This window comes from Vulpes lagopus, chromosome 11 (assembly GCF_018345385.1).
Source record: "Vulpes lagopus strain Blue_001 chromosome 11, ASM1834538v1, whole genome shotgun sequence".
NCBI lineage: Eukaryota > Metazoa > Chordata > Mammalia > Carnivora > Canidae > Vulpes > Vulpes lagopus.
The window spans coordinates 94,964,733-94,984,354 of NC_054834.1; the positions used below are offsets into that span (position 1 = coordinate 94,964,733).

General features: G+C 35.3%; 1 protein-coding gene across 3 annotated transcripts in view; it reads right to left on the reverse strand.

Moving 5' to 3' along the window:
* The window catches only part of TLK1 (tousled like kinase 1), a 153,076-nt gene that overhangs the window by 64,479 nt on the left and 68,975 nt on the right, over positions 1–19,622 (reverse strand). For all 3 annotated transcript variants that reach the window (XM_041722920.1, XM_041722919.1, XM_041722921.1), the window contains exon 4: positions 3,943–4,018. In XM_041722920.1, the coding sequence (XP_041578854.1) occupies positions 3,943–4,018 (76 nt within the window). The remainder of the gene's footprint in view (positions 1–3,942; positions 4,019–19,622) is intronic.

Here is a 19,622-nt window from a genome sequence, read left to right on the forward strand (position 1 = left end):
TCCAAAAATCAAATGACATTTCAATAGAAACATGTCAATTTTTAAAGTCCTAATTACTAGAGAACCAAATAAATAAATCACATTAAAGGATCTTGTTTTTAAAATTACATTATTCAGGGATCCCTGGGTGGCGCAGCGGTTTGGCGCCTGCCTTTGGCCCAGGGCGCGATCCTGGAGACCCGGGATCGAATCCCACATCAGGCTCCCGGCGCATGGAGCCTGCTTCTCCCTCTGCCTGTGTCTCTGCCTCTCTCTTTCTCTCTGTATGACTATCATAAATAAATAAAATTAAAAAAAAATAAAAATAAAAATAAATAAAATAAAATAAAATTACATTATTCATATTGCTTAATGGCTACTACTTCCATAAAAGCAAATCAACGAATAAAAAAAAGACAAGTGGCAACTGTGTAAATGACAAACCAATTCATACCTGCAAATAAAGCTTTAACACAAAACCATACAAACTGACAATAACATGCTGTAACATGAATGTTATTTTGTTAAATGTTTTAATTTTCTAAAAAGTATTCCCAGATTAACAGGATGTTTTTTTAATAAACTAGATTTTAAATATTGCTCTTATTGAGAAGTGGTCTAAATCATCATATATCACAGGTCTTTATTTCTTTATTTTTAAAAGATTTTATTTACTTATTCATGAGAGACACACAGAGAGAGGCAGAGACATAGGCAGAGGGAGAAGCAGGCTCCCCATGAGGAGCCTGATGTGGGACTCGATCCTGGGACCTTGGGATCACGCCCTAAGCAGAAGGCAGATACTCAACCACTGAGCCACCAAGATGTCCCTCACAGTTCTTTAATAAAAAGTTTTGCTCTAACACAGACTCCTTATCAGTTATATAAATATTGAATTAAGAAGGTGCTAAGAGGGCAGCCCCGGTGGCACAGCGGTTTAGCGCCGCCTGCAGCCCAGGGCGTGATCCAGAGACCCTGGATCGAGTCCCACGTCAGGCTCTCTGCATGGAGCCTGCTTCTCCCTCTGCCTATATCTCTGCCTCTCTCACTCTCTCTCTCTGCATCTCTATGAATAAATAAATAAAATCTTTAAAAAAAAAAAAAAAAGAAGGTGCTAAGAAATACAGCATCAGAGACACTTTTCTGAATGACAGGCAACCACTCTTCAATGGAATGATAAAAAATACATGATTTCTTCAATATGAAGAAAAACGATGATACCATCAATTCAAAAGCTTTGGATGATATAAACATAGACACTTATCAATTCAATACTGACTTATATTCATTTATTAATTTATTAATTTATTTTAGTCAACAAATATCTGAGTGTCTACCTATGTGCCAGGCATTATTGAGATACACCAGATTATATTTAGAAGTTCAATAACTTTAAATTCTTTTATGGAAAAATTAAATACTCAAGACTATGAATGGTACCTAGAAAGTACAAACAATAGTTTTGTATAGACTTACTTAGAGGTCAGAAAAAGACTGTAAAGGTTTTACAAGCATACTTTGTTTTGCTGAACTTCACTGATACCATGCTTTTTTCTTTTTTTAAACACAATTTGAAGGTGTGTAGCAACCTTGCATTGAGCAAGTCTATAGGCACCACTTTTCCAATAGATAACATTTGTTCACTTCATGTCTGTGTCACATTTTAGTAATTCTCACAATATTTCAAATTTTTTCATCATATTTGTTATGGCAATTTGTTATCTGTGCTTATAAATCACTGAAAACTCATGGCAGCATTTTTAAGTAATTTTAAAAATTAAAGTATGTATGATTTTTTTTTAGACATAATGCTATTGCATACAATAGACTAAACATACTTTTATATGCATTGGAAAACAAAAAAATTCATTTGACTCTATTTGCTTTATTGTGTTGGTCTGGAACCAAACCTATAGTCTCTCTAAGGTATGTCTGTATTCCCAAGGAATTTTCCTTCCACTTATAACAACTTTCCTGCAGATTCTGAAGGTGCTATCCTTTAATGAAGACATTTTTGGTTGCCTATTCAGAAGGTATGTCCCTCTTTGTCCCTAACTGAACCCAAACGTGGCTCTGTTAACTACCCCTTCCTGCCCCCCGCTACACAGCATATGTACTATCAAGGGAAGCTGACTATCTGGCCTCTATCCTAGTTCTCCTCCCCTCCTGATCAGAAATTCAATTTTGGGGATCCCTGGGTGGCTCAGCGGTTTAGCACCCGCCTTCAGCCCAGGGCGTGATCCTGGAGACCCGGGACTGAGTCCCACATCGGGCCCCCAGCATGGAGCCTGCTTCTCTCTCTGCCTGTGTTTCTGCCTCTCTCTCTCTCTCTCTCTCTGTGTCTCTCATGAATAAGTAAATAAAATCTTTAAAAAATAAAAAAAATTAAAAAAGAAATTCAATTTTGTTCAGGTATCATCCCTTCTCCATAAAGCCTCCATTTCTAACAGGGACTTTATCCACCTTCCATTTTAGAGATGGACCTGGTTTTTGTAAGGGCCATAGTATGTCTGCTGGACATAACTGGATATGGAATGGACTAATGATTACAGGAGAGGTTTGCTCTGGACTTGAAGAAAGAGGGGGGAAAACACAGAAAGCCAACCTCTCTCTAAAGCAAATACAAGTGTGAAAACTTAAATAAGTAAATCCAATCAAAAATGGCAACCATTCTAAAAACATAAGAAAATCAGACAATTCTTAGGGTTAACAGACCACAAAGAAATAAACATGGATTCTAAAAACATAGCTTGAAGTCCTACCTTAATTTGGGATCTGCTTTTAAGTGAGTTTTTAAATCTAACATTGAAACTATGATAATATAACTTTAATCTAAATAAAGCTCCAAGTCCATTAACCACAACCTGGTGGAACTTCACTAAGACCAATAATGAGCTTAGAGAAAACAAAGATACAAAGTACCACACATTTATAGAAAGATGGGAGAATAATGTAACTTCTTCCTTCTACACAAATAGTTGCTACAAATACATTCCTTGATGCCAGTGCCCATGTAAGTACTAGTGAGGCTTAGGTTCATGGCCCCAGTCCTTATAGCTAATGAGTGGCTCCAAAACATGTAATCATTGTATAAAGTCATTATATAGGACGTAAGAATGAATTCATGGTCTTTTTTTTTTTTAAGATTTTATTTATTTATTCATGAGAGAGAGAGAGAGAGAGAGAGGCAGAGACACAGGTAGAGGGAGAAGCAGGCTCCACCCAGGGAGCTCCACATGGACTCGATCCCGGGTCTCCAGGATCACGCCCCGGGCCAAAGGCAGGGCCGAAGGCGGCGCTAAACCGCTGCGCCACCCGGGCTGCCCAAATTCATGGTCTTTAATTTTGAGTGGGCAAATTAAATGGCAATACTATTTTGTTGTCCATTGTAAGAGTTTTGTAAATGATTTGAAAATCATCTTCTTATCCTGTATCACAATGGGTAGGTATGCAAGAAAGAATGAAGCACATGTATAGAAAGAAAAAGATGGTGCTTTAATAAAAGTCTCTCAATCATTTTTATAGTCTTTTTCTTTTTTAAATAAATAAGAAAAAGAAATAAGAAAACTTTGGGTATTTGCACTTTAAGGCGACACCTAAAGTTCTTATTCAAAGCTATTTCAATACTATAATTCAGATAAAGAAAGAAAAACGAAAGATGTAAGGTAATTGCCAGGTTTGGACATGACACTTGCCTTTCTGTTCTCAAATTAAAAAAATAAGGGAAATGTCAGAAAGCCTAAAAACAGTAAGCACACACTACCTATGGTACACAACAGATTTCAATTTCATATTATTTCTTATAGGAAGTACATTTCTAAACTATTAATGCATTAATTTATAACAGCAATAGAAATTATAAAAATACAGTATTACTTTTATAGTTGAGCTATTAACTGATTTAAAATCAGAATAATTAATTGTAAATGCTTATTTGGCTCTGAAAGATTCTACTTCACTTACCCTGACTACTTTCATTCTGGTTTTCTGCTTTTCTCTTTCTTCCTCTGGATGAGTCCGATTGTTTCTTCTCTGGTGTCTACAGAAAGCAAGTTAACAGAACTTAAAATTACAGTTTTTACATACACAATTATTATAGTCAGCATAAAAGTTTTTATTTTCGAAGTAACTATTTTGTTCAACAGTGCTCATGTGATGTAAAGTTACTGCATACAATTTTTTAAAAGATAAAATTTCCTATTATATAAATTTAAAATATTCAAAGTATAGAAGTCCTTGTACACATTACTTGAAATTCACATTTACAGAACTTGAGTTGAAATGGATGAAAAATTTGAGAGTAAGCTGTCTTTTAAAGACATCCTTCAGATTCTTAACTGGATTGGGCAAAAGGCAAGAGAGACAAGTAAAGAAAAAAACCCTACATTTTTCCTATTAGTATTCTATTATTCACACATATTTAATCTATAAAAGTAAACGGATGAAAAAAAAGAACTCAAACCCCAGTATACATACAACCCCTACAATTATTACCTAACAGTTATAGCAAATTCATAGATTATGCTCTAAATCAGGGGGAAGCAAACTATAGCCCAATGGCCAAACCTGGCTAGCCACCCATTTTTGTTTTTGCCCATTATCTAGGCATGATGTTTACATTTTTAAATAACTGAAAAACTTAATAATTAAAATACCGTGATACAAAAATTTTAAGAAATTCAAATTTCAGTGTTCATAAATAAAGTTTTCTTGGAACACAGCGACACTCATTCATTGATGTACTATGGTTGCTTTCACAGTACAAAAGCAGAGTTAGTTTAGAGAGAGACTATATGGTCCACCAAACCTAAAACATTTGGCCCTTTACAGAAAAAGTCTGCAGATCCCCCTATCCTAGATAATTTTTTGTTCTCAAATTATTTCAATTAGGCTGAAATAACAAGTAATTTCTGTGGAGTCTGACAAACTTGTGCTTAGATAAAAATTAAAAATAAGAGCAAAAGCACAATGCAACGGCACAAAGCCCGCAAATTCTAGAAGCTTGGCAAGTATGTCTGGTACCAGAACAAAGAATGTTTGAATGAAACATCAAGGCAACTTAAAATAAATCTCTAAAGGCAATGCAGTCCCCAAACAAGGAAGGAAAATAATCCACATTTTGTTGTCTCTGAGTAGTCGATGATTAAATAGCATGAACGACAACACATTACCTAACTTGTGTTGAGCATCTATGATTCCTCTTCAGTATTATCACAGGGACTTTAAGTTCTCTCCCATTTTGTCAACATAACAGATTCAGAGAGGATCAAGTGAATGTTCTAGTGTCTGAATTCTTCAACAAAAGTTCTATCTTCTCCACAACTCACTTCCCATTTCCTTATGCCTAGCATAGTTATCACTTGATAAATAATGTATTCAATGTTACCAGGATTTAAATCAAATTCAGATCTGTATCTCCAAGGCCTAACTGTTCTTTTTTCTTCTATATGACAAGCTATGTGCCCTATGTCAAGAACTGAATGACTCACTATACAAAAATATTTCAAAATTGTATCAAGTGTGTAAATAAAATTCATCATGTCTAATAAACTACCTACATGTTTTCACAACACAAACCAGAGATCTTGGGCAGCCTGGGTGGCTCAGCGGTTTAGCGCCACCTTCAGCCCAGGGCGTGATCCTGGAGACCAGGGATTGAGTTCCACATCCGGCTCCCTGCATGGAGGCTGCTTCTTCCTTTTTTTTTTTTTAATAAATTAATTTTTATTGGTGTTCAATTTACCAACATACAGAATAACATCCAGTGCTCATCCCGTCAAGTGTCCCTGCTTCTTCCTATGTCTGTGTCTCTGCCTCTCTCATAAATAAATAAATAAATAAATAAATAAATAAATAAATAAAATCTTTAAAAAAACAAACAAACAAAAAAAACAAAAACCAGAGATCTTAAAGAAATCTGCCCTAACTGGCAATCTACTCAGGAGGTGATGTACCAGCAATTTAGGGTAAATAGTTTATTGGTTTAGTTATCAAACTCAGATAAACAATAACCAATCTTCAAGTTTTTTAAAAATAAAAATAACACCAAATTAAAAATTCTAAGTTAACATTTTTATAAAGAACCTTAAAATCTATCTTAAAACAAAAGAGGATTTCTAAATAATATTTATTCATATTCTCCCCAAATTAATTTATGTAAAAAAAATCTGAGATCAAGAAAATATGGTTTTTCAAAAACAGTTTACTGTTGTACTAATTTTTAAGCAAGGCAGGCTCACTCCCATTTGAATTCTATCTTGAATCTTGACTAGCTACTTTTGAAGAAACACCAACAAAAATAATCACAAAGAATAAAACAATTCTGAAACTTATACTGGAAACATTTTCTATCTATATGGTTCCATATCATTTTCTAAAATATTCCATGGAACCCTGGATCAGTTAGGTTGAGAGGCTACATTTTAAATGTAGAGACAGCAGGATGGTTCAATTGGGGTGAACACAGATTTATTTACCACAAAGCTCCTAAATGCTAACATTCACTGGCTATCTGAGAAAAAAAAGAATGGGATGGAAAGTTACAGTATAAAAAAAGGGGGGAGGCGGAGTTACAGGAGATGCAGAAATTCTCAAAACTTATTTTGAATAACATTCATTAAACACTTCACTGGATATGTATTTGAAGATATTTAAGGTCTTTTTTTTTTTTTTAAAGACCTATAGATTACTTAGTAAAAACTTTGAGGAAAATTTCCCTACCTAAATTTTAAATTTAATGGAATAGGAAAGTGGGACAGTCCTTTGAGGGAAATGTCATTTTGTTAAAAACAATGATTCCTAACTCTGAGAAATGAACAAGGGGTAGCGGAAGGGAAGGTGGGCAGGGGGTTGGGGTGACTGGGTGACAGGCACTGAGAGGGGCACTTGACAGGATGAGCACTGGGCGATATGCTATATGTTGGCAAACTGAACTCCAATTAAAAAAAAAAAAGAACTTAGATGCAACAACAATTAAAAAGGAATGCTTTCTGTTCTTGGTTGAAAAAAAAAACAATGAATGAAGAAACCCAAATGCATAATTATTATATTTTTAAAAACCCAAAAAGGCAACAGATTTACCTTATTTCAATCAGAGAAGAATTTGAGGAAGGAGGGAGAAAAAAGGATGACAGGGCTAAAATCAATTTTAAGAACATAATGTATGACTAATATGGGTAAAGAAGTTGGAAACAGGTAATAAAAAACTGAAAAGCTGAACAAAATAAAAACGAAAAAGGGAAACATATAACAAAATTCACCTATAAATGCTTCCATTATGAACAAACCACCATATTTTCTCCTGTCCTATAAACCCTAATCTTTTCTCACCAATGTCCTAGTATGATCACCTCATTCCTCACTCTCATATTATTTTGGACTTGTTTTGTCAGCCCAAAAGAACCATAATTTCTTTAAGAAGCAAGCACATGGGTCTCTGAAGAAGCACAGACTAAGAATCAAACTCTGGGTCCATTATTTACCATAATTCTCAGTATCTTATTTAACTCAAGACTCAAACTTTCTCATCAATTTTTTTTAGTAATCTCGAATTCATGACCCTGAGGTCAAAAGTCACATGCTCTACTGACTGAGCCAGCCACGCACCCTATTCTCATCTATTTTAAATACGTAATACAGGTTACAGGATTGTGAGAATTAAACAAGAAACACAGTACACATCTGGAACAGATGTATACCCTCTATATGTCAGTAAGCACCCAATAAATTTTCTTATCTGAATGGCTATCCTATTATTCCAAATATCTGTGTACTTCCTATTTCAAAACTTCAATCATGTATCACCTGTTAAATGATTAGCAGTTTCTGCCCTAAAGCTTCCAAATAACTTGCAGGGCATGTAAAATAAGCAATGTTTCTTCTTTAAGATCCCATTTAACTCTCTCCTCAATTACCAGCCACAGAACCAGAGTGTAGAACCTATTATATCACTAACCTCAGGGAAGTGTGCATTAAGTAATTTTCTTTTGGATTTAAATTTAAATCTCAACAATACCTATATTAAAACAAAAATTCTCAGTGAAGGCTACAGCTAATAATTCTCCTGAATCACTCATTTCGATACAGATTTAAGAATTTAGAACCTTGGGGATTTAGGATATGCAGAAATGTAGAAATGTACCAAGTATTTATCTCTAAAATGGTTCATCAGTAAAAAAAAAAAAAAAAAAAAAATTCAGAATGCTATCTGCAATTTTCAAACTGTACTCCAGAGATACCTTAAAGAAAAGGAGGTTGTGCCTCAAATGATGTTACAGAGGAGGGAAAGGGAAGGAGCAGGGGGCTGAGTTAAAGCTCTAGCCTATCAGAGACACATTCCATCCCACCTCCACCTCTCTGCTTGCAAACACAGCATCCATCATTTTACAACACTGAAGTTTCATATTAGACTTACTTTGGAGAAAGGGTTCTATGGCTTAAAAAAGATTTGAAAAGTTACTAATCTTGATCAGTAATTCCTAAAAAATCCAAAAGACATCAACGAGGCTAGCTTTGGATTTGCACAAGGCATAAAAATTTGCGGATATTGTGCACTTCACGGAGAACATTTTCAAGTTTATAACTGCACTTGCTGATGCTGTCATTTCTTTCTTCTTTTTTCTCAACTACTGCATTACAACTGACCTCAATAAGGAAGGCAAAATAAATATGGAAGGCAAAATAATATGATTTGCCTTTTTTTCTTAAAGATTTATTTATTTTAGAGAGAGAGAGAACGAAAATGCACACAAGTGGGGGGAAGGCCAGATGGAGAGAATCTCAAGCAGATACCAGGCTATAAGCAGAGTCTGATTCGGGGCTCCACTTTACGACTATGAGGCCTGAGCCAAGACCAAGAATTAAATGCTCAACCAACTACAGCACAAAGATGCCCCTGAGTTGGCTTTTTAAAAAATTTTATTTATTTACTTATGAGAGACAGGGGGGTAGGGTGGGGGGTGGGAGGCAGAGACACAGGCAGAGGGAGAAGCAGGCTCCATGCAGGGAGTCTGACGTGGGACTCGAGCTCGGGTCTCTAGGATCACGTCCTGGGCCAAAGGCGGTGCTAAACCGTTGAGCCACCTGGGCTGCCCCGATTTGGCTTTTAAAGTAAAGATGGAATAATGACCACAATTATAAAAAGTCAAATAATTCTGACATACAATGGAACAGTGGTTAGGAGAAAATGATGAAAGGAGAGGCTGGTACTATTTAAATCAATTTAGCTTTCTAAATGCTAATTTGTAATCATACCAAAATCTGAATGATTACTCTGACATTTAAATGCACCAAGATATATTAGAATTTCCATGGTATTTTCTAGCAGTTGAAACGTATGTTCAAAAAACAGGGCAGCCCCAGTGGCCCAGCGGTTTGGCACTGCCTTCGGCCCAGGATGTGATCCTGGAGACCCAGGATCGAGTCCCACACCGGGCTCCCTGCATGGAGCCTGCTTCTCCCTCTGCCTCTGTCTCTGCCTCTCTCTCTCTCTCTCTGTCATATAAATAAATAAAAGCTTTAAAAAAAAAAAAAAACAAAGACAAATCTAAAGTACTCAAGAGGTTACTGATATAAACTAATGCTTCTATTTTATTTAGAATTTAAGCCAGTGATTATTAAAGTTTTCAAATCTAATATGGGATCTTGTTTTATCTGGCTCCTTATTTTTAAAATAAAAATGGGGATCCCTGGGTGGCGCAGCGATTGTTTCTTCAATGCAAATAAGACAAAATATAAGAAAACTACTTCAATCTTAACACTGTCACAGGAGGGAGATAAATCACAGAAAGAGGGAGATTGTGGCATGAAAACAGATAACCACCTCTATCAGCCTTTAACTAGAGATATTTAAATTTTTTTGGCACAAATGCTTTATAGGAAATTTTAACACTATGTGAAAAGATACCATTATAACATCACAAAAGAGGAGGGAGTGGATATTAAAATGTATTCTTTACCTCTACCTTATGTAGACTTCATCAGCCCTGACTGGATAACACAAAGAAAAGTGAGATATCATCATCTATAAAAAAATTACTACAGTTAATAGAAACAGATGTACTTAATCTCTACCTGTTAAATGAGAAAATACTTTAAAACAGAAAGAAAAGTAGGGCGCATGGGTGCTGCAGTTGGTTGAGCATCTAACTCTTGGTTAGTTGGCTCTGTCAGTTAAGCATCTGCCTTTGGCTCAGGTATGGTCCTAGGGTCCTGGGACTGATTCCAACATCAGGCTCTCTGCTCAGTGGGGAGTCTGCTTCTCCCCCTTCCTCACCACTCCCCCCCCCTTGTGCTCTCTCAGTCTCAAATGAATGAAATTTTTAAGAAAAAAATAGAAAAGTTATTCTATTATTAAATAATATCCATACAAGATATTCAATCCTCAGTTTTGTCAGAATATGTTTTTTCCAACTGATTTATTTACCTAAAGACTGGTTTCAAAAATACAACTCACTGGCTATTCCAACAATTCATAGAGTTACTCTGGTATCGAATTTAAGGTCACTGTACTTTGAACAAAAGGCATGACAAATTTTTTTGCCCGAAGCTGGTAATACCAATGTTCAATTTTATTCCATATTGCTTGGCAAAATTTGTTGAAATAGATGTAAGACAGGAAAATGCGGGAGAAATCTGTTACTTTAATGGCACATATCAAAACAGCACTGAACTAGAAAGGAAATCTGGAGCTTTATAAAAATAGTCAATGTAAAATAGATGTTCTATTCAAGAATATCAAATGTACATGATACTGTTTCTTCCAACCCTTTGCTATAAAAATTTGGTTAGAATAATGCATTGTAAGAAAACTACAATTCTATTGTAAAAATTTCCTTGCTGCTTTGCATCCAATTTACATTTAGATAAAACTATCATGAAATATGTACATCCTAATTCAAGGATGATTTTGAGCTGGCAGGACCTGAAATTCACAGTCTGTCTCTGCCCGAGAGTGAAAATTTTAATATGGAGAACTATTATTATCTGGAAATGTTTGCCTGAATCTTTGACACCTAAAAGAAGATCTTTGTTATACTGCTGATTTCAATATCTAGTATAAAAAAAGTTTATGTATGCAACATTTTGGGATCCTATTATGAAATAAGAGCATTTCCTTATTGTTTTAAGTAAATCCAACCAACATATCAGCAATTTTGATTGTAGCCTTCTTTCTGTTGTACTGCCTTTATTATTTAATAATAGGTATTATCACAGATGGTGGAGAGCCAATAAGATAAATTTGGGTAGCTATCCAACTAAAATATGTGGTATCTTACAGGTAACTTAAGCTGTGCCAGCTCACATCATTTTTAAAAGCCTGAAGGATTTTTATTCCTCTCACAAATAGACAATATCCACAAGCACATCAGCACCTAAGAGATCTATAATACTAATGCAATCTTACTCTCAGTTTTTAAGAACTACCTTTACTTGCCATACTCAGACTTCTCCAGCTCCTTTATTCTGGACCCATTTTAATTTGCATTCATGTATGTTTAAAGGAGCACACCAAGTCTACAGAATTGATGAAATGCAATCTTATTTGCCATTTTCTTACAATTTACAAAGCATAACTATTTCTTGGCATTTTCTCTTCTCTGGCTTTCCCTTAAAGGCTTTATTTATTGAATAATATAAACCAAAAATTAAAATAAAGTTGGACTTTCTCTCCTATTCATAAGATCTTTTAAGTGTTCAGATCTTCAATCAGAATGAAACAGCCATACAGAGCAACTGCTGTGGGAGGAAAAAGCAAATTTTTAAGATAACTTATTCTGGAAATGCTGGCATTTTGAGACTACTTACAATAGTAAAATTTAGAACAGTGATTTCACAACTTTTCTCCCGGTGTGACACTCATGATGGAGTAACATACTCCTGTATAATAATATCCCTATAGACACTTCCTTGAACATGAATCCCTAGATCCTTAAAACAATTTCTTTGGGATAGACACTTTTAAGTGCAAATGTTGTGTCACAGAATAGGCACACTACACACTTTAAACATATCACCAAAGTGCATTTTCAAAGCCAGTATCAATCTACACTTTCACTGTGACAATGCCCACCAATCTTTAAATATCTGATGTTTTTTTTAAAAGCGGTATTCCATTATTATTCTCTATAGCAATACACTTATAACCCCCAAAAGTGAGTTGTTTTTTAAAAGAAATTGTTCTATCATTCAAATATTAGCTCTGATTCTCAATGTTACTATATATCATTAACCACTTACAAAGCTTTGGTTTAAAGCTCATGCTCCCTGTTCCAAATTTAACCTTCTCTGGAGAGACAAAGGAATCCTTACTTTTATAGAGCTCCAGGGTGCCTCAGTGGCACAATCAGTTAAGCGTCCAACTCTTAGTTTCAGCTCAAGTCGTGATCTCATGGATAATGAGACTGAGCTCCAAGACAGGCTCCATATTCAGCAAGGAGTCTACTTAAGACTCTCTCCCCCTCTCAATTAAATAAATCAATCATATATATATATATATATATATATATAAATCCTGCATATTCCACATCGGAAATTGCCCAAAATTAAGAAATTATTCTTGAAGCACCTAAGTGGCTCAGTCAGTTAAGCATCTGACCCCTGATTTCAGGTCAGGTCATGTTCTCAAGGGTCATGAGATAGAGCCCTGTGCTAGGCTCTGCACTTAGCAGGGAGTCTGCTTCAGATTCTCTCTCCTTCTGCCCCCTCCCCCAATCACATGTGGGCATGTGGGTGCTCCCTCCCTCTCAAATAAATCTTTTAAAAAAGAGAAATTATTAATAGAATCTTCTATTAAAAATTAAAGACCCAAATTGTGCCATATAGCAGAAAACTCATTAGGACATAAGAAGCCCAATGGGTTGTCATGGTTACTTAGTTATTTTAGAAAATGAGGATTAATCATAATACTATGTTTTGCTGACATAAAAATACATCTAATATTTTTAAAACTCTACTATAGTATAACATACTGAAGCCAAATTTCTCAGTAATGTCAGCTTGTGCTGACTGCCCTTAAAATTCAGACTAAAAGCAGTATTTATCAGATAAAACATGTGTGAAAAGCTGTTAGTTCAGGCATATCTTGGATTGCCAAATTTGATGTTACTATAAATCATCTTAAATCTAAATATTTCCAAAAAGGAATACCATCTTTTTCAAAAGACTAGCTAGGATCATTTAACGAATTACATATTATCTTAGTTATGCAGAGAGAGTATAGACACAGTAGTTGAGAGCATCACTTTGAAACAAAATGGATACTGCAAAATTAGAATTTTGACTGTTAACTTACTATCTGTAGGCAAATTAGTTAACCTCTCTAAGTTGCTGTTTCCATACTTAGGAGATGTGAAAATTAAGAGTTGAAATCTAGCTCCCCAGGTAACATGTTTGAACTATTTTCTCTCCTTCATTAATGGCGTGGTTCTCAACCAGAGGATAAGAGGATATTTGACAATACTTGGAGATATATTATATATATACCTGGAGATATTTTCAGCAGCACAAGTTGGACGGGAGGGGAGGAGTTAGGGGAAAGGAAGAGAATGTGCTACAGATATCTAATGTGTTAGGCAGAGATGCTGCTAAATATCCTACATTTAGGGATCCCTGGGTGGCGCAGCGGTTTGGCGCCTGCCTTTGGCCCAGGGCGCGATCCTGGAGACCCAGGATCGAATCCCACGTCAGGCTCCCAGTGCATGGAGCCTGCTTCTCCCTCCACCTGTGTCTCTGCCTCTCTCTCTCTCTCTCTCTGTGACTATCATAAATAAATAAATAAAAAATTAAAAAAAAAAAAACAACTTAAATATCCTACATTTATAAGATAACCCCACCCCTAACCTCAAAAATTATCAAGGTTAAGGTTGAGGAACCTTGCTTTGATGACTACCTAAGAATCATCTGTAATTGACACAAAAACTCCCAGTATAGTACGCTACAACTAAAGTGATGTCAGATTTATTCAACAGACATTTACTTAGCATAGCATATACAATGGTCAAGCACTATACCAGGTTCCACTTTAAAAGTATGTCTTAATTTTTAGAATGAGTTGGCATTTCTCTCTTCCAAACTTATTTTGATCAATCAGCTTAGAACTTTTTTGTTCTAAAAACCACTAAACACTGACACTAAATGCAGTTGTATAGAGGGAAACATTTAAGAGCTATTTATTTGCTGGCTATGTAAATGGGTTACAGAACCATTATTTCAAGATTTCATAATTTATAAGAAGTCAAAAGATTATCTGGACAGAGTATATCAGAACTTCCAAGCAGGCAGCCTGAATACTTTTCCTTGCAAAACCTTCCCAGGTGACTTTGACATAGTCCTCCTCCACCTTTATGGAAACAGGCACAGAGCCAGTATCAGGCACACATTTGGTTACCAGTTCAGTTTTCCTTTCAGGAGTCTAAGGACACATATATTCAACCAGAAAAGACCCACTTCTTTTGCCGTGAACCCTTGTCATTTAATATACATTAGGGTCAGACACTCTACCTGTTAGCTGAATATAGCTCCTCTAAGAGCATATCCTTTAATGTACAGTGGTAGTATTAAATAGTTTTCTCTTTTTAAATAAAAGGAAATTTTACAAAGTAATTCCAGCTATTCTGCAGGAACTTTTAGATCTCATAATTTAGAAGTATGATTATTAGTCTTACAAGGGAGAGGAAAAAAACAAACTTAACTCCTCTCCTGAGAAAATGTCTTTATTAGTGTTATAAAATACACCATTTTGCATGCACACTAAGTACTCTCCTTCAAGAGGACACTTATTATACATATTATTTATTGTTTATAGCAACATTGTTATATACAGTGTCTCAGTAAAACAATTAACATAGTAATACTTGGTAAGATTTGGTTTGGTCCACCTAACATAGTAAGAATTAATGAGAAAATACTACTAGCACAAAGATAGAGACCAATTTATCAAATAGATTACCACAAAAATCATTTATCAGTATAAAATATTTTAGAAAATAATGTAGGCAATAATGTAGGCAGCAGGATACAAAGAATATTTCTTAAAATTGACGAAGGCACTAACCTAGGTATCTAACAATCTTGAGGAGCTGAATAATAGATTTAAACAAAATAAAGTCAAAAACAAGGTAACTCACCTGGGGAAGGAATAGGCATGAAAATGTAACTTTCAGTAATATTTAACTACACATCACTAAATTCATTTTTCAAGTTTTCTTCTTTCTTACTGGGTATTTAGACTAAGACACTAACAAAAAAATTTCTCTGGGTTATAACAAATAGACAAGTAAAACTTTAATGATTTTTTTTAAGTCCATCTAAAACCTAAAATTCAGGGTATTATCTCTATTTTCAAATAGAATCAAAATTTCCAATCAAACTAGGATACCCAAGTATTCACTGAGCAAACATTTAAGCCAAATACTATTAAGAAGGCAAAAAAGTAAATATGAAAAGGTAGAGATGGGTATGAACAGAAAAGAGGTAAAAACAGGAAATTCTCTTACCGTTCTAATAACCAGCCAATTTACTAATATCAAAAGATAACCCATTTGAATCAATTTGTAAATGTGTATGTGTAATTTTAAAATACCTTTTCAACAAAAGAGATTTTACATTAAATATAACCTATTAAAGAACTCTGTAACGGTATCACTAGTTCTAGAAATGGAAAAAGTGGCCTCCTAAAGTCAGGTTCAAACTAATTTTAGGTCTAATTCCCTGGTGTTCTTAATTTCTACTTCCTCCAAAATATGAAAATAAGAATCCACAATTTGGTCCTTTGAAAATTATTTTTTTAAAAAAGAAGAGAACAAACCATTAATGCTTCAAAATATCTTTAATACCATCACTTCAATTCGAATGCGAATAAAAAAATCTCATTTAAGTCTTAAGACCACTTCTAGAAACTTAATTCAGATGACAAAGCTAATCAGAACTTTCATAAAATGACCTTCATTAATCAGCATTAGGAATAAATTAAGACAATCAAGGTACCATATCATATTTTTCTCTCATTACAATTTTGAAAATGGATCTAAGTTTAAATATCCAGATGCAATAACTATCCTAGCTTCCGTGTATCTATAATTAAAATCCTTAATCCTAAAAAACTCAAAAATCAAATGTACTTGGACCAAAAATAAACAGTAATTCAATGCCAGTGGACAGAGGGTTAAAGAACCGGTAATTACTCAGGAGGAAAAGGAAAAAAAACTTTGGTTCTAGAAAGAGAAGTAATCTTTTTAAAATGTTCAAAATCAATGATTCAGGTTACACAGAAGGATTATAAAAAATAAGTACTAAAGATTAAACTGAGGCAAAAATAAATTTGACATGTGTGTTTGCTTTACCAACATTATGTAATATGTTGTATACAAACACACAGGTAGAAATAGACTTAAATATGCTTCTCCAACATTATTAAGATGGTGTAATTCAATTATTATTTATATTCAGCCACAAATATTTCAACCTTAGTTAGAAATAACATAGTAACATAAAATACATTCTAGGACATCCAAAAGCAGTAGGAAAGAGAGTTATGGTATTAATGTTTATTATAAATTCCTTTTAAAAAAAAAAAAGACTTGTTTATGAGAGAGAGAGGAAGAGAGAGAGAGAGAGAGAGAGAGAGAGAAAGAGGCAGAGACACAGGAGGAGAGAGAAGCAGGCTCCAGGCTGGGAGCCCAACGTGGGACTCGATCCCGGGACTCCAGGATCCTGCCCTGGGCCAAAGGCAGGCGCCAAACCGCTGAGCCACCCTGGGATCCCCTCATTATAAATTCCAAATGAGCAATAACATACATAATTTATCTTAGTATCTTAGGGTACGGATGGGTGGGGACAACAAACACAAAGATTTTAGAGAAAGTAGAGAAAATCTTTGTGCTTAGAGATGGGTTCTTCAAGAACTGAGAATAGGTGAATCAGGCAGACTTTAAAACTTGGAAAACACAGATAACCAAGGAATATGGGCTCCTTCTCTTATCCTCATAAAATAATCTGGACTTTTACCCAGCAGACAATGCACCTGTGAAGGTGCTGTTTCCAACTCCTTCAGACATTCTAAAACATTTAAATAAGATAAATGTCCATCTCCCTCATTCCCTGCAAACTCCCTTTCTGGTCCTTGACATAAAATTTTTGTCATTCTCACACCTAAAACCCACTCATGATTCTTTTCTTCAGCTGACAACCTCTATCTCATTGTGGAGTAAGAAAAAGGTTATTAGGCTAGAAGTTTGCCCATCAGGGGAAAAGATGTTCCCAGTCAATTATGTCCACAATGAACCCCACCCACCTAGGTTTTGGATCTCAGCATTTCATACCACCTCCAAAAAATAAGTGTTAACCTTGGTTCTATATTCTCCTCTCTTTTCAGCACTTTCCTTGTCCTGTCGTCAGAGCTCTGTTACAAGCCCTTTCCTACACATCATATATCAAGCCTGTTAGACTCTAGACATCATCTCCATTCCTTTATCAAGATTCTGCCATGAGTAGTCAATATTTGCTGTCACTATTTCCTCACTATCCAAGCTCTCCTTAATGCTCTATAATCTAGCATCTTGCTCCCATTAGTTTAAAATTAAGCCTAAGTGACAATTCTTAGTCACTTTTTATAGCCATTATCTTAATTGACTTCTGTGACATTTAATTGTACTCATTATTCTCCTCTATCACTGCTTCCTCTTTTTCTTCCTGTGGTCTATCTACCTCCTTACCAGACGACTACTCTTTCTCTAGCACACTTACCTCACCTGCACACACTTCCTAGTGTTATACACACTACATGGAGGGGAGTTCACCTACAGAAGCAGTTTCTAAATTTTTGGTCCCAAGATTCCTCTATAAACTCTTAAAAATTGTTGAGGATCCCAAAGAGCTTTTATTTGCATAGGCTACAACTATCAATATTTACTATTCTAGATGTTAAAACTAAAGAAGTTTTGAAACATCAGAGTATACAAGCAAACAATTTATAAATCATCAATGATGATGTCATCACGTATCATTAGACTCTGGAAATTTTCACTGTAAACTCATGAGAAAATGAAAGTTAAAAAGCCAGATAAGTCTTAGCATTATTATTTTTTTTTTAAACAAGGCAAATAATGCTTTAGCACTACTATAAAAATTGTTTTGACCTTGGGAATCCCCTCCTCTGACCATTCAAAGCCTTTAACACCTGTGTCAAAAACTCTTCTAAGTCTTCATCTCTAGCCCAACCTCTTTCCCGAGATCCAGATAGCTCCTACTGCCTATCTGAAGTACTGTCTTCATTTGGTCAATTCACAGATGTTCAAACTCAGTATTGCCCAGAATTTAATTCATTACCTTCTATGCCAAACACCTATGTTTCTCCCTTCTCTATTGTCTATCTTGGTCAAAGGCACCAACATTCATCTAAACCTTTAAATAACCCTAGGCTCCTCCTTTTCCTTCTTTACCTCATTCAGTCATCAAACACTACTGATTCTACTTTTATTTTTATTTTTTTGATTCTACTTTTATAATCTAGGGGAATCTCGAGGCTTGTTAAATGCAAACCTCCACCCCAGATCTATAGACACAAGGAACTGTTGGTAATTCACTGGCACTCAAGTTTGAGAAGCATGGCCCAGGTGGTAATATCAATAAACAAAGTTTGAGAATATGAAGAAGGGAAAGCCCAAAAGGTAAACTTGAGAACACTTTAATTAGAAGCCTGTGCACCTGAAGCTTTTCCTTCTAATATTAAACTGTGGAGGCTGGGAGTTTTTGTACAGGAGGCAGTATTCCTAACTAAATGATTTTCTTAACTTAGGTTTCACTTCCCTCCAATTCTATCCTCTATGCTACCAACTGTGGGAGCCTTCTTCATCTCTACTTTTCCTTTTGTTTCTCCTGTTTAAATGGTTCATCATTATTTAGACAAAAGTCCAAATTCCTTACTATGAAAAGTACAAGGGCTTTCAAACCCTAACTCCACCTACCTTTCACCATTCTTGCATAGCTTACCTATACCAGAAGCCTTCAAACCAGTTTAATCACCTAGGCAGGTTGGTATGTTTTTTAAGCTTCTCAGGTGATCTAAAAGTACAGCTGGGGTTGGGAGTCACTGCCCCATGTCTTGAACAAAACTACGTGCCATGCTTCCATGCAAAAGCTAGCCTTCCTGCCTGTCTTCTCATACTTTGCCCTTGTCTTCTGGGATGAATTCATAGTCTAACAACTCAACTATTATCTCTTTTTTACTTTTTTCCCTTCTTCTCCCTGGCAGGCAGATGGAACTAGGGGCTTCCTTCTCTTTGCTCCATGGTATCTTGTGCTTACATCTATTATAGCATGGTCTACACTGTTTATGAAGCAGTCTGTTTGTCCTAAAAGACAATGATCTCATTTGAAGGTAGGGATTGTATTGTATTGTATTCATCTCTGTGCTTGGGCACAGAGGCTAGAAGAGAACAGATATGTAATAAATGCTTATTGAAAACACAGCAAAATTTTGGAATATACGGACTAGACCTAGAATGATGTAAAATGAAGAAAAACAAGATCAATACCTTCCTACCAACTAGGCAATTTCAATAACAAAGGGAAAAACCTTTCTGTTCTACAATTCTTCATTTAGAAATAAAAGGCAAATCGACATATGAAATAATTCATATATAAAC